General features: G+C 35.4%; 2 protein-coding genes across 8 annotated transcripts in view; one reads left to right on the top strand and one right to left on the bottom strand.

Annotated features, from left to right (window-relative positions):
• The window catches only part of DNAH7 (dynein axonemal heavy chain 7), a 220,400-nt gene extending 216,317 nt beyond the window's left edge, over positions 1–4,083 (top strand). For both annotated transcript variants that reach the window (XM_064485137.1, XM_010979732.3), the window contains 2 exons: positions 1,358–1,595; positions 3,858–4,083. In XM_064485137.1, the coding sequence (XP_064341207.1) occupies positions 1,358–1,564 (207 nt within the window). In that variant the 3' untranslated portion in view covers positions 1,565–1,595; positions 3,858–4,083. The remainder of the gene's footprint in view (positions 1–1,357; positions 1,596–3,857) is intronic.
• Positions 1,776–14,704, bottom strand: part of SLC39A10 (solute carrier family 39 member 10) — a 120,295-nt gene continuing 107,366 nt past the window's right edge. For all 6 annotated transcript variants that reach the window (XM_010979728.3, XM_064485138.1, XM_010979727.3 and 3 more), the window contains 2 exons: positions 9,617–9,807; positions 1,776–4,544 (listed from right to left, as the gene is read on the bottom strand). In XM_010979728.3, the coding sequence (XP_010978030.1) occupies positions 4,386–4,544; positions 9,617–9,807 (350 nt within the window). In that variant the 3' untranslated portion in view covers positions 1,776–4,385. The remainder of the gene's footprint in view (positions 4,545–9,616; positions 9,808–14,704) is intronic.

Consider the following 14,704-nt stretch of genomic DNA (forward strand, 5'->3'; position numbering starts at 1 on the left):
TGAGTCTGTTTCTGTTTTGTAGATTAGTTGTTGTTTTTGTTTTTTTTTTTTTGAGACTCCACATATAAGTGATATCATATTGTATTTTTCTCTCTTTTTGGCTTCCTTCATTTAGAATGACATTTGCCAGGTCCATTCATGCTGCTGCTGATGACATTATTTATTTTTTTATGACTGAGTAGTATTCCATTGTATAAATATACCACAGCTTCTTTATCCAGTCACCTGTTGATGGACATTTAGGTTGTTTCCATGTCTTGGCTGTTGTCAATAGTGCTGCTATGAACATTGAGGTGCATGTATCTTTTTGAATTAAGGGTTCCCTTTGGATATATGCCTCTGGATATATGCCGAGGAGTGGAATTGTTGTATCATATGGTAACTCTGTTTTTAGTTTTTTGAAGAATCTCCATACTGTTTTCCATAATGGCTGCATGAAACTACATTCCCACCAGCAGTATCAAAGGGTTCCTTTTTCTCTACACCCTCTCCAGCATTTATTGTTCATGGACTTTTGAATGATGGCCATTCTAACTGGTGTGAGGTGATACTTCATTGTAGTTTTTACTTGCATTTCTCTGATAAGTAGTGATACTGAGCATTTTTTCATGTGCCTATTGGCCATTCGTATGTTTCATTGGAGAATTGCTTGTTTAGGTCTTCTGCCCTTTTTTGGATTGGGTTGTTTGGTTTTTTTCTTACTAAGTTGTATGAGCTGTTTATATATTCTGGAGATAAAGCTTCTTGTCAGTCTCATCTTTTGCAAATATTCTCTCCCATTCTGTAGGTTGTCTTTTTGTTTTGCTTATGGTTTCATTCACTGTGCAAAAGCTTATAAGCGTAATAGGTCCCATTTATTTATTTTTGCTTTTATTTTTATTGCTTGGGTAATTACCCTAGAACATTACTGAGATTTATGTCAGAAAATGTTTTGCCTATGTTTTCTATAGTTTGCCTGTGTTTAAAAGGGATTGTTTCCTTATGGCCTCTAATTAATAAAGCAATGTGATTATGAGTATCAGTGGTGGCAGTTCTCACCTTTGAAAGTATGTCTGGTTTTTCTGTTGTTGTAAGCACCAAAAGTTATACTCAGGTAAGTATGGTATGGAGGTAATAAACAGATAGGTAATGATGCTTTTTGAAAGTGGTAAAATGACATTTTTTCCTCATTCAGTTTCCAAACTGTCCCTGAAGAGTTTAAAAAAGTACTTTGAAGGAATGACAGCACTGCTGACAAGAAAATCAATTTAGCCCACAGAAATTTGCAGACATGACTAACTACTCCATTTTAAGTTCAAATGTAAGTAAACATAACAAACATCCAAGACTTAAGGAAATTGTATGCACTTTCTTCCAGATGTGGCTAAAGCCCTGTAAGAGGGTAGATATACCAGAACGACCAAGTTATACTGCCCCATTGTATAAGACAAGTGAACGGAGAGGAACATTGTCCACCACTGGCCATTCTACGAATTTCGTGATTGCCATGACTCTTCCCTCTGACCAACCCAAGGAGCACTGGATTGGACGGGGTGTAGCACTGCTGTGTCAACTTAATTCCTAAATAGAAGATGCTGCTTCCCTGTTCCTACTTGGTAAATGGTTGAGCAGAAAATATTTCACTTTTTAAAGAACTTATTTGGTTTAAATCAATTTGGTTAACACTATACTTAATTATAAATTCATTTATGTGCAAATGCAGCCTAATATTTAAAATGATTTGTACTTCAGCCTAAGGAAATGTTCGGACAGAGACTAAAGAAAACACTGGTATATTTGCTCTTTTTGAATAACTTTATTTTGGGAGAGTTCCATAAGCATTAGGAACACACATAAAATGACACCACTGTTGACAATGGAAAAAACAGCATTTGATCATTTCCAGCTTTATAAATTTTTAAAAAATGATTCAGTTACAACAACAAAAAAAGTTTAGATATTTTAGCAAGTATCACCTTGCAGGACCATAATCACATTTAAGCCACTGACTGACTGTTAATGGAAAAAAATTCACACTGCATCTAGTTACTATAGTATTTCTAAGCATAATCACAGCTGATTGAATGCAATGTGATAACACCAAAATTTATATGGATGTCACACAGTGACAGCATTGTACAAGTAACAGTAATGACCTCCAACAAACACATGTTAAATTAGACTGGTCAAGCTAAATGGAATGTTGGAGCCAAAGAGAAATGTAGTGGAATTCAGATTGTCTAGTAAGACTTGAAACTATACATTAGAATGATGTAAAAACTAAATACTGGTGGAACCCTAACAAAATACTAGCAGCAACTGTTACAGCCCTCTTAAAAGTTTAAAAAAAAATCTAGCAAATAAAGATAATACCATTTTTGAGAGAATATAAACCTTTATATACTTTAGCATAACCTAGTTGCTTTAAATCAGGCATTTATTTTAAGACTGGGAGTATATTCCAGCTGTTGCTTTTCATAAAAGTTTTAAAATAAAGCAGACTTAACGCTGGAATGCAGAATCGTCCTTGGGTATAAAAACCCAAAAATGAACTATTAAATATATCTTGGTTCAGAAAGCAAGATATTTGAATCACTTGAAGTTGGCAGTACTAAATGAAATATCAGCACCTTTTAGCGAAGTTGCTTGAAGGGCCAAGCAATGAGATGAGGACTGTCCTAATTCAGTGCCCAATGCTGAAATAAATGTATATTTCTATGTATAAAACTCCTACCTGTTACAGGAGGCCATGGAGAGAGCCAGAAATAATGTTTCAAATTCAGGCATAAATTAAGGAAATAACACCTAAGCTCCCTTGCTTACAATACTCTATTAATACCTGGATGCATGTGCTGCTCTCAAAACTTTGTTTTTTGTTTTAAAGTTCATGGAGTAAGAGACGAACTGGGAAAACAAAGAGGACTAAATGAAAACATTTTAAATGGAATGGAAAGAGTTTGGCTCTTAAGTATCTGAAGAATAAGATTTTTAAAGCAGCTACATGGGTAGCCAAGCAGATAAAAACAAAGCTGCCTGCACAGAGTTCAAATACGGTTTACCTGGCATAAATGAAGACCACGTGGCACAGAAAGCTACATGCATATGATTAGTGCTACAAATTATTAGGTCAAAATTCAGGATAAACATGACTTGCACTTCTCACAAATCTTTCACAATTATGGCAGGAGAACAGGGCACCTAAAAAATAGGAGACTGATGCCTATCAGGCACCAACAGCCTATCTTGGCACAAAATGATCAAGTGATTTCAGCTGAGTTATTTAACTATCTCTTCCAAGTCAATTGGTACCACAACAGCCACGGAGATCATCCTCATAAGCGTTTCAAGTGACATTCCATGTACAGAACACGGACACGGTAAACTTGCTGCCTTACCCTTACTGCCAGCCACAGCGTGTGCTCTGGGTTCCAACGCCAAACAGGTAAAGCACTGTGTACATTTAAAACTTAAGTTTCCCACATAACTAGTTAGTACTGTTAAAGTCGGAAAACTGAATATTTAGACCATGTTCGGGTTCTTCACTTCGCTGATATTTTCTAAAGGGTTATAATTTTAACAACAACAACAAAAAAAATTTTACCACATGCTCCAACCCCTCACCCCCACCAAAAAACCCAAAACAAAATAAAAGTTAAAAATAAAACCCAAACACCAAGAATAATATTAATACAAAGAACCATTATGAATCTTTCCTTAAACTGAAGCACACACAAATGTACAATCACAAATTTCAGTAGTTTAGGCTGCAAGTTTAAACACTATGCAAATATATACAAAAATAGTAACTCTAGATTCAAGAATAAGGGCTTTTCCCAATGCTAAATTCATACCCTAATGCAGCCTGTGCTTTCCTCTAGGTCCTACAGTCTATGCGGTTTCAAAGCTGTGTCAAGTTGATCCCTATTACCATATGCATATATGGAGCTGAATTAAAGGACACTACAATTAATTTTTAGCACAAAGAAAAGTCTGCCCAGAGTCCATTTAGAATATTTTTAAAGTTAAGTGATTTTTTTGGTTCAATTTCTATTTCTGCATAGCCACAGAAGTTTCTACTAATAAAGAGACTACTTTAGTGTTTCATATGATTATTGTTTTTTAAAGTCTTAATCAAACCTATATCAACATTGGTTCGCGGAGTCCCATTTCCTCCTTTCTTTATTACAAGCTTTACATTTTTAAAAGATCCCTTCACGCGGGGAAAACAGTACTGAGCACCGGTCTTTGTGGTTAGGCTCAAATCTATGAACTTGTAAGTAGTGCAAGCCACTGACTTTTCTTACAGTACTGACTTACAGTACAGTACTGACGTGCTTACAGTACAAGGAACAGATGCAAAGCTGCATGGCAACATTCTCGTAATCAGCAGTGATTGCTGGGAATGGTCAAAACTGGAGGTCAAACACAATTTTGTCTTCATAGAGGGCAATTACCAGCATGATGGCAAATCCAAACAGCAGTCCTAAATTCTGAAGAATGAACTGCCCTACTGGACAAAAGCCATGTTCTTCATTGTCACCATCACCATGCAACATTTCTGGAAGCTGAAAAAAAACACAGATTTTAAAAGTAATTTTGTATAATATTCTGCCTTTCCCCACCCCCACACTTTCCTACTTAAGAAAACCGATTATTACAGCATGAACTATAAATAATACAATTACTTTATTGAACCCAATGCTAACCATAATACATATTTTAGTCAAATACTGAGAAAGAAACTCTATGCTCCAGCTGTGTACTAGGTAAACACTAAATCTGTTCCCTTCTCAACCCCCAACAATTGCATATAATATATGTATTAGTCACTTTTTAAAGTTACCAGCCACTGACCTTACCAATTCTGACACTCACTTTATGCTAAAGTAAAAGACAAGTTATTATTGCCAATAAAACTTTCAGAAAAGAACACCATAATTCCCACATTTACTGATATATCTTAAGCTCACTGAGAAAGTAAGATTTCTTTTGGGAACATTTAATTCAAAACTGTGTCATTTCTTCACCCTTTTCCATCTAAAATTCTTATTTCCAACAGCACCTTTCATCAAGGATATACATTGACAGACAATTCCAAACTGGCATCTCTATGGCCTTAAAAGCCATTACTTTCCTTCCAGTAACAGACACAGAAAATAGTATACCTAAGCTAGGCAACAGAACTACGACCAAGTTATGCACACTGCCTGCACAGTGTACTCTATTCTCGTAAGTGATAACATTTTTTATATTTGAAACTTTCCAGTATCTTTAAAGGTACAGTGGATTGTATAGTTTAACTTCTAAAACACAAGCATATATTATTACATTTAAAAGTAATCCATAGTTCAAAGTATAAAAGTAAACCTTTAATGTTAAATAAGATGTCCAAAGAAATGTACATGTATTTTAAGCATAAATTCATTCTACCCAAACCTAGTCAAAATTTTGAAAGAATTGCTATTTCCAATTCTCACATTCACTCTTCTGTTTGCTGTTTGTTTTTCAAGTTTGCAGTGAATGTCTACAGAAAGATGACACTGATACGCTACTCTCTTTAATACTAAGCTTTACTCCAAACAAGATCTTGGTGCTTTGGGGCTTAGGGAGGAGACATTTAATGTTAAGTACATAATGCCTGCTTAGGAAGAAATACCATTATTCATTATTAACGAATGAGTACAGTTAATCCAATGCCATGCTCTGGCAGTGCCAGTCTATGGAATAATCCCCTGAGGGTCCTATTTAAGAGCTACTTCCTGCTGGTCATCCATCTGTGCAGCGTCTCTGGCCATAGTGTGTGTTTATGGAGGCTACTGTTGTTGTCCAGTAGGGGTAAGCAGGTGTGACAAAGATCATTACAGATGACAAAGCTGAGTAACCGTGACAGAGACTGTATAGTCCACAAAGCCCAGATGTTTATTATCTCTCTCCTTACAGAAAGTCCGCCAATCCCTGGATTAAGACCCAAACTGGCAACTTCCTACCTCTGGTTCTAGTAAGATGACTTTTATTACATGTTTCCCTCAAGCTTTTATTGTTACAAAAACTTTTAATTCTAACTTTCCTTAATTTTTAAGCATAAACAATTTATTGGAGGTTTCACAGAAATGTCCCCTCCCGATATGTGCACATACCAGCTGAAACAGGCACTATGCCTTCCCCACGTTCAAGTCTATCCTGAATGCTAACACCAGTACTGTCTGTCATAACCACAGCTAAGAACTAGCCACTGCCTGCCTGCACGGCCGTAACTGCTAACATGCAACTGTGTTCCTGCTGGCTGACAGACAGCTGGTATCTAAAGCCCCTGAAACCAGAAACTTCCAACTGGACATCCTAAAGGAACCTCAAACTTCTGGTACTGTTGCTATCTTACTGAATGACTATAAATCAATAAAAATGTCCTCCTGATAGCCAAAGCAGTCTTTCTAAAATAAAAATTAGATAATGTCATTGTTGCTTCAACCTTTTAATGGCTCCCTGAAAATTTACGATAAACTCTAATCTTTTTAGCATGTCATATTGTGTGACTATCATGATCTGACCATCATCTACCTAATTAATGACTCTGTAGGTAATACTTTTTAATCCATTTTCCACTTACCATTAGAAAATATGTAATTTCACTGTCATTAAAATCCCAAAATATATGTGAATAGTTTGTCCCGCTCTTCTTAAACATTTAGGGTGTTTCCAATATAATTGTGACATTATAAATACTACAGCAAAGAACACTTTCACATGGTTTTACTTTTATCTGCATGCTCTATTAGCAGCAGCCATTTTACGTGATTTCTCAGAATACAGTCCCAGGAGTAGATTCACTGGCCAAAGGAATGATGATACTGATTACTCGGTTTTTTATATGCCCTCTCCTCTTGCTTCCAATAAACTCTTCTACATTCTTTATGACGTGGCTCAGAATTCCTATTCCAGAAAAACTTCCCCAACTTTATTTCCCGATTTTTTAGGCAGCCTGTCTTTCTAGTTCCACAAACACAGTGCACCACTCTATCATAACACAATCCAAAGAATTGTAATTAATGGCTACTATTCTTCGCTAGGCTATAAATCCTTACTGTAAAGACTCTCTTGTTCTTTTTATGTATTTAGCTCTCTAATATAAGAAATAGCTCATTCGTTCTTCATTCAACTAATTATGAACTACATCTTCTACGTAAGTGAAATATGACAAAAATGCCTGCTAACCTAGAACTGATATCCTAGTGAGGCATAGAGTGAAGTCAATAAATAAGTAAAATGGTTAGTGTGTTATTAACAGATCAAGATACAAGTGCAAAGAAGCAAAAGTAAAGTAGGAATAGAGGATGTGAAATATTGGGGTAGTGACTTAAATTTTAGATAGGATGCCTCACAAAAAGTGAGGGAGCTAGCCAGGAGACTGTCTTAGCAAAGTATCCCACATGAGTAGTCAGCAAGAGCCTGAACTCTGAGGCAGGGTGTGCGGTGAGGGGAAGCCAGGGAAACGCGGGAAGGGGAGGGAGAAGAAATGCTCAAGGAGGACGAAAAACCTTGAAGGTCAAAACAAGAACTTTGTGCTTTTACTCTGAATGAGAAGGAAAACCACTGAAGGGTCTGAAGCTCGTAAGTGACATGATCTAATCTTAGATGGATCACTTTAAAAAAAATCACCTGAGCTGTGGTGTAGATAAAGAGAGTGGTGGACAGGCAATGGCAGAAGCAGGGAGAACAGTTAAAAAGAGAAAGATGATGGTGGCTGGAACGAGAGTGCTGGGAGTAGAGATGGAGCTCTCAGGACTCACTGACGAAACAGATGTGGAAAGACAAAGAGGGGAGTCAAAGAATGATACTCAGGATTTTGATCTAAGCAAACAGAAGAATAAAGTCATCATTTAAGAGATGGAGGATTTTACAGGAGATGCTGCTGCAAGGAGTTGGGTTGGCAAATATCAAGAGCTGGATTCCAAACATATTAAGCTGGCAACATCTTTTAGATATTCCGGTAAGCAGGTAGATAGGCTAATCTGGAGTTAGGGAAAAGGTCTGGGCTAAAGATGTAAACTTAGGAATTACTAGCCAATAAATAGTTAAAGCCATGAGACTAGATAAGATTGTTTAGAAGGCTTTCACCAACATTTAGAGGTAAGGGAAAAGAAGATCCAGCGAAAGTCTGAGAAAGTAAGGCCAGAAAGGTAGGAAACCAGGGAGCGGTGGTGGTACAGAAGCCAACAGACAGGAAAGCATTCCAAAGAGAAGAGAATGATCAGCCAAATGCTGCTGTCAGGACAAGCAAAATGAAGACGGGTAGGGTAAATGACCAGTGGACTTGGCAATATTGTGATTGATGTTAAGTGTGACTAAAGCAACGGGGCAGAGCAGTCGGAGAAGACCTGACGAGCCAGACTCATGAGAGAGGAGAACAAAGCAACAAAAAAGGGTGATTTACTATAAGAGGGAGGAGAGCAATAGGGTTAGGGTGGTGGCTAAACCTCAAACTGCAGTTTTACAAAAGTCCCTTTTCCTTATCTTTATAAGATGAGAAAAGTAACATGAGCTTTATATGCTGATAGGAATAATCCAGCAGAGAAGAAACAACGAATGATGCAGGGAAGAGAAGGGGAAACTTGAGGGAGTTAGTGAGAGGGGATAAGTTCTAGGGAGTGGTTTGAAGGAACCGGCCTTAGCCAGGACCACAGACACTTCTTCATAGTAACAGGAACAGAGATGAAATGGTATCGATACAAGGAGATGAGTAGAAATGGTGATGGAAACGGGTTGTCTTGGTGGCTTCAATGTTCTCCATGAAATAGGAAGCAAGGTTGTCAGTTGAGCATGAGGACAGTAAAAGAAGTAAAAGAAGTCTTGGGGTGGGGGTGGGGGAAATATGGCCCCCCCCCCGGGACAAAATACAAATAATTTTTATTTTTCATTTTCATATTTTCTAAACTTTCTATAATAAATAGGCATTAATTCTGTGATTAAAAATTTAGGTTATATAATTTGAAATGAGACTATCTAATAGATCCTAACAGGAAAAGTGAATACAATATGTAGTTAAAAACAAAAAGTAACCAAATTGCTAGTTCTGTAAGTACAGTGCCTAACATATTTAGGATATTAAAGTAAAATTAAAATACAACTAATTGTTAAGTGTTTAGATTTATTAACTTTAAACTGAAGTTAGAAATAAGGGAAATTACATAAATCCCTTGGAATATACACCATGTTCTGCAGAAGACTGGCTTACCTAAAGGTATAGTATTTCTTTCTTGTTTTACTATCAAGCAAGCTGAAGGAATTATTTCATTAGTAATAATAATAATAAAAAAGACACTTCCACCCCAATATTACAAAACGTTCAAAACAGTATAACAATTTTGTAATTATATCTTTAAACACTGTTGATTACTTTTTATAGTAACATCATTTGGTCAGAATATTTCAGGATCTCAACCGGTTTCTAAAGAAGGAATCCTCCTACTTAAATGTCTTTCCTTAACAGATTATTTAGGATATCACATGTCTTTAAAATGAGTTATATTTATTTTTATATTTATTTCAAACCACAACCAAAACTTTCTTCCATTTTTAGAAGGTGCATTCTATTTACAGATTTAGTATACCAACAAAAATATAAAATAAGCTGTCTTACCATATCCACCAAGGCTACGTAGAGGAACATGCCTGCAGTGATTGCAAAGATCCAAAGTGTGATGTTATTGGCATACTGACCAACAGCTGTGCCTATGAGCATGCCTATGTAAGCCATCATGGCCGACAGGAGGTTGTATACAATTGCTTGCTTTACAGTCATGCCTGCTTTAAGAAGAACTGCAAAATCACCTGCAGTTAAGACATAATGTGAGTTTTAAAACCACAGGATTTTATATACAAGTTTAGGCAAACACCAGTAAAAAAACAAAATTAAGAATGACAGAAAAAAAATAAACCTTCAATAGTTGAAAATTTTAGTGAAGTTTTACTTTTAACTTATTAAACTTTAATACATGCGAAACACTTGGGTGAATCTCAAAGGCATTATGCTGAAAAGACAGTCTGAAAGGTTATACATGAGTCCATTTAAATGATATTCTCAAAAAGATAACTGTAGTGATGGAGAACATTCAGTGGTCACCCAGGGGGCAAGGGTAGGAAAGGGATGTGACTATAAAGGGATAGCATGAGGGGGTTTGTTGGGATGATGGAATTGTTCTGTATCCTTGATGGTGGTAGTGGTGACACAAATCTACATACATGTTAAATTCAAGGACCTGTACATCAAAAAGCAGGTCAATTCTACTGTATAACGTGAAATGTAAAATTAAAAAAAAAACAAGAAAAACAAACAAAAAACTTTGTCACTGTTCTCTTTGTGAGCAACACACAGAGCTCTGCTCTGATTTCAAGGGAAATTGGCTAAAGAACAGAGGTAACAGACTAAGTATACTGTATGCTATTTACATTTATGTTCTCTTATTTCCAGAAGAAAAATTAAATCTTAATTCTGAAAATCCTAAAAATGTAAAAAGAATAAAGACTTTTCTCACTCATCTGTCTAAAGTTGGAACACGAGGGAAAAAAGGATTAAATACTGCTTAGAGACACATTACTAGAAGAATGAAATGCTGCTAGAAATAATAGTATTTAAGCTTAAAAGGGTCAAAAGCAATCGTTTTACTAATTATAACAAACTTTTTTGTTTTGGTTACTAAATGTACAAACATACAATCAATTACTGAACACTCGGTTTATATAAGGTACTATACAGAATACAGAGAGGAGGTAGGGACTTGTTCCTTTCCCTGAAGAAAAATCTTCCATGACTAAAAATGTATGATCTGTTGTTTTTTTTTTTTAAGTTATGATTATAAGGTTCTCATTTATAACAGATAAGTAGAAGTTAACAACAAAGAAATCAATTAGTGCAAGGCACTGTTTTCCACGCTCCACTGAACTGCTACAAATGACATAAAGCAGCATTATTTGGGAAAGGTAAGATAATACACCTAAGATGGTATCTACCAACAGCTTCTAAACTGCCTGCTCCAGTTTGCATCGAATACTGTTCTCCTTACATCTCTTCCTTCTGATCCTTAATACTTAATTCTCCTGTTGAGACTTGGATTCAATGTCAGCTTTTATCTCTTCTATCTCCTGGAGTTTTAATTTCCTCTGTCCTTTCTTCCTCAGCCTCCTCTAACTTCTTCCTCTACAAATTTCCTCACCATATTTTCAAGAATTCACCCATCAACCGTGCTAAAGGGACATTTTCATTTAGCAGGTCACACAAAATGAGACTACAGAAGTGTTTTTTAGGTTACAAAATACAGTGGTTCCTTTTATAATTTCAAAATAGGATTTTAAAAGGGAGCATCACTGAATCCTCAGTGAACGAAAGTATCATAGGTACAAACTGTATCAGTTTTGATGCCTTCCCTGATATTACTGGGTAGTAAGATGATTTACTTTCATCCCTGAATAACCACCAAACATTACTAATTAACTAGTCACGATTCAAGATGAATTATTTTTAGTTAATACTTTTTTAAATTAAGGTAAAATTTACATACACAATTTCTTTTTTTCTTCTGTTGAGTTCTATGAGTTCTGACAAAAGTACACAGCACATAACCATAACCTCCATCAAACTCTTTCATTACCCACCCCCCGAAAAAAAATTTCCTTGGGCACCTCACTCCTAGGCAACCAGTGATCTGCTTTCTATCCCTACAGTTTTTGCCTTTCCCAGAACACCATATAAACTGATTCATGCGGCATGTAGTTAGCCCTTTGAGTCTAGATTTTTTTCACTTAGCATAACGTGTGAACATTTATCCATGTTACAGTTTGTATCAGAAAATCACTGTTTTTACTTCTAAGTAACATTCTATAAATGAACAAGTTTATTTACTCATTCACCAGCTGAAGGACATTTAGGTTGTTTCCAATTTTTGGCAATTTTGAATAAAACCACTGTTACATATTCATTAACAGGTTTTTGTGCCAACCTACGTTTTCATTTCTCTTTTATGTAGATACCTAGGAGTGGGATTTGAGCCACATGATACATGTATTTCTAATTTGTAAGGAACAGCATTCCCAACAATTTATGAGAGTTCTGGTTGCTCCTTATTCTTTCCAGCCCACAATCACAAGTCCAGCACCTGAAATCTCATGTGTTTATCTGCTATCCACATAGCTTCTTTAGTGAAATGCCTGTTCAAGTCTTTTGCCCATTTTTTGGTTGAGTTGTTGATTGTCTTTTTACTGAGTTGAGATGTCTTTAAATATCTGAAAAGTTTTCTGTCAGATATGTATTTTCCAAATATTTTTTTCAGTCTGTGACTTGTCTCTTCATTCATTTCAGTATCTGTACTGTGAGTTTTTACTTTTTATGAGGCCCATTTTATTACTTTTTTCCTTAATGGAGCATGCTTTTGGTGTTGTATCTACAAACAATATGTCTAATTCAAAAAACACAAAGACTATCTCCTATGTTTTCTTCTAAAATTCTTTTATATTTAAAATTTTTCATTTAGATCAATGATCCATTTTGAGTTAATTCTTGTCTATGGTGGGAGAATTTTTTTGTTCCAAGTAAATATCCCAATTATTGCAGCAACATTAGTTGAAAGAACTATCCTTTCTACATGGAATTTTCTTTGCACTTCTGTTGAATATAAGTTGCCATGTGTGAGGACTCTACTCTGTTCCACTAATTTATGTGTCTATTCTTTAATCAATATAAATTGTTTTGATTACTGTGGATTTACAAGTCTTAAATCAACTTTGGTGTACTTTTTGAAAATTATTCTGCCCACTCCTCTTCCTTTCCATAAAAATTTTTGGAAAAAACTCATTTATATTCAAAAAAGCCTGCTGAGACTTCAACTGGGAATGTACTGAATCTATAGGGAGAATTACTGTCTTAAAAATACTGAGTCTTCTGGTCTGTAAATCTAGTATAGCTCTTTGTTTAAGTTTCCTTCGATTTCTCTTGTTGATGAATTATAGTTTTCAGCATACAGATTCTATGTGTATTTTATTAGATTTAACCAAAATGGGTTTTGTTTTTTGATGTTACTGTTAACAGTACTTTAAAAAATTTTTTTATTTCCAATTTTTCATTGCTAGTACACAGCAGTATACATGTTTATATGATGATCTTGTATCAAGATGATTACTTCATTTAAATATCTTTGTCCTAAATTAAAGATGACTTAAAGAAATGGAAACATATCTCATGTTCTTATACTAGAAGAATTAATATTGTTAAAATGACCATACTACCCAAAGCAATCTACGGGCTTAATGTGATCCCTATTAAATTACCCAGGACATTTTTCACTGAACTAGAACAAACAATCCTAAAATTTATATAGAATCACAAAAGACACAGAATTGCCAAAGCAATACTGAAGAAAAAGAATGAAGCTGGAGGAATAACCGTCCCAGACTTCAGATAATGTTACAGAGCTACAGTAATCAAAAGAGCATGGTATTGGCATAAAAACAGACATATGGATCAATGGAACAGAATAGAGAGCCCAGAAGTAAAGCCACAGACTTTTGGTCAATTAATCTTTGACAAAGGAGGCAAGAATATACAGCAGAGTGAAGACAGTCTCTTCAGCAAATGGTGTTTGGAAAACTGGACAGCTGCATATAAATCAATTAAGTTAGAATACTCTCTCACACCATACACAAAAATAAACTCAAAATGGCTTAAAGACTTAAACGTTTAAGACAAAAGACTTCAAACCTCCTAAAAGAAAACATAAGCAAAACATTATCTGACATAAATCTTAGCAATGTTCTCCTAGGGCAATCTACCCAAGCAATAGACATAAAAGCAAAAATAAACAAATGGGACCTAATTAAACTTATAAGCTTTTGCACAGCAAAGGAAACCATAAGCAAAACAAAAAGACAACTTACAGAATAGGAGAAAATATTTGCAAAAGATGAGACTGACAAGATGCTTAATTTCTTAATATATAAACAGCTCATACAATTTAATAAGAAAAAAAAAAAAACCACCCAAATAAAAAATGGGCAGATGACCTAAACAAGCAATTCTTCAATGAAGACGTATCAATGGCCAATAGGCACAAGAAAAAATGCTCAGTATCACTAATTATCAGAGAAATGCAAATCAAAACTACCACGAGGTATCACCTCACACCAGTCAGAATGGCCATCATTCAAAAGGTTACAAACAATAAATAATGGAGAGGGTGTGGAGAAAAGGGAACCCTCCAACGCGGTTAATAGGAATGTAGCTTGATTCAGCCGTTATGGAAAACAGTATGGAGATTCCTCAAAAGACTAAAATTAGACTTACCATATGATCTAGCAATCCCACTCCTGGGCATGTATCCATAGGCTTTAATTTGAAAAGATACATGCACCCCAATGTTCACAGCAGCACTATTTACAATAGCCAAGACATGTTAACAACCTAAATGTCCATCGACAGATGACTGGATAAAGAAATTGTGGTATATTTATACAACGGAATACTTCTCAGCCATAAGAAAGAATAAAATAATGCCATTTGCAGCAACATGGATGGACCTGGAGACTGTCATTCTAAATGAAGTAAGCCAGAAAGAGAAAGAAAAATAGCATATCATATCACTTATAAGTGGAATCTTAAAAAAAAAAAAGACAAATGAACTTATTTACAGAACAGAAACAGACTCACAGACATATAAAACAAACTCATGGTTACTGGGGC

Source organism: Camelus dromedarius, chromosome 4 (genome assembly GCF_036321535.1).
Source record: "Camelus dromedarius isolate mCamDro1 chromosome 4, mCamDro1.pat, whole genome shotgun sequence".
Lineage (NCBI taxonomy): Eukaryota > Metazoa > Chordata > Mammalia > Artiodactyla > Camelidae > Camelus > Camelus dromedarius.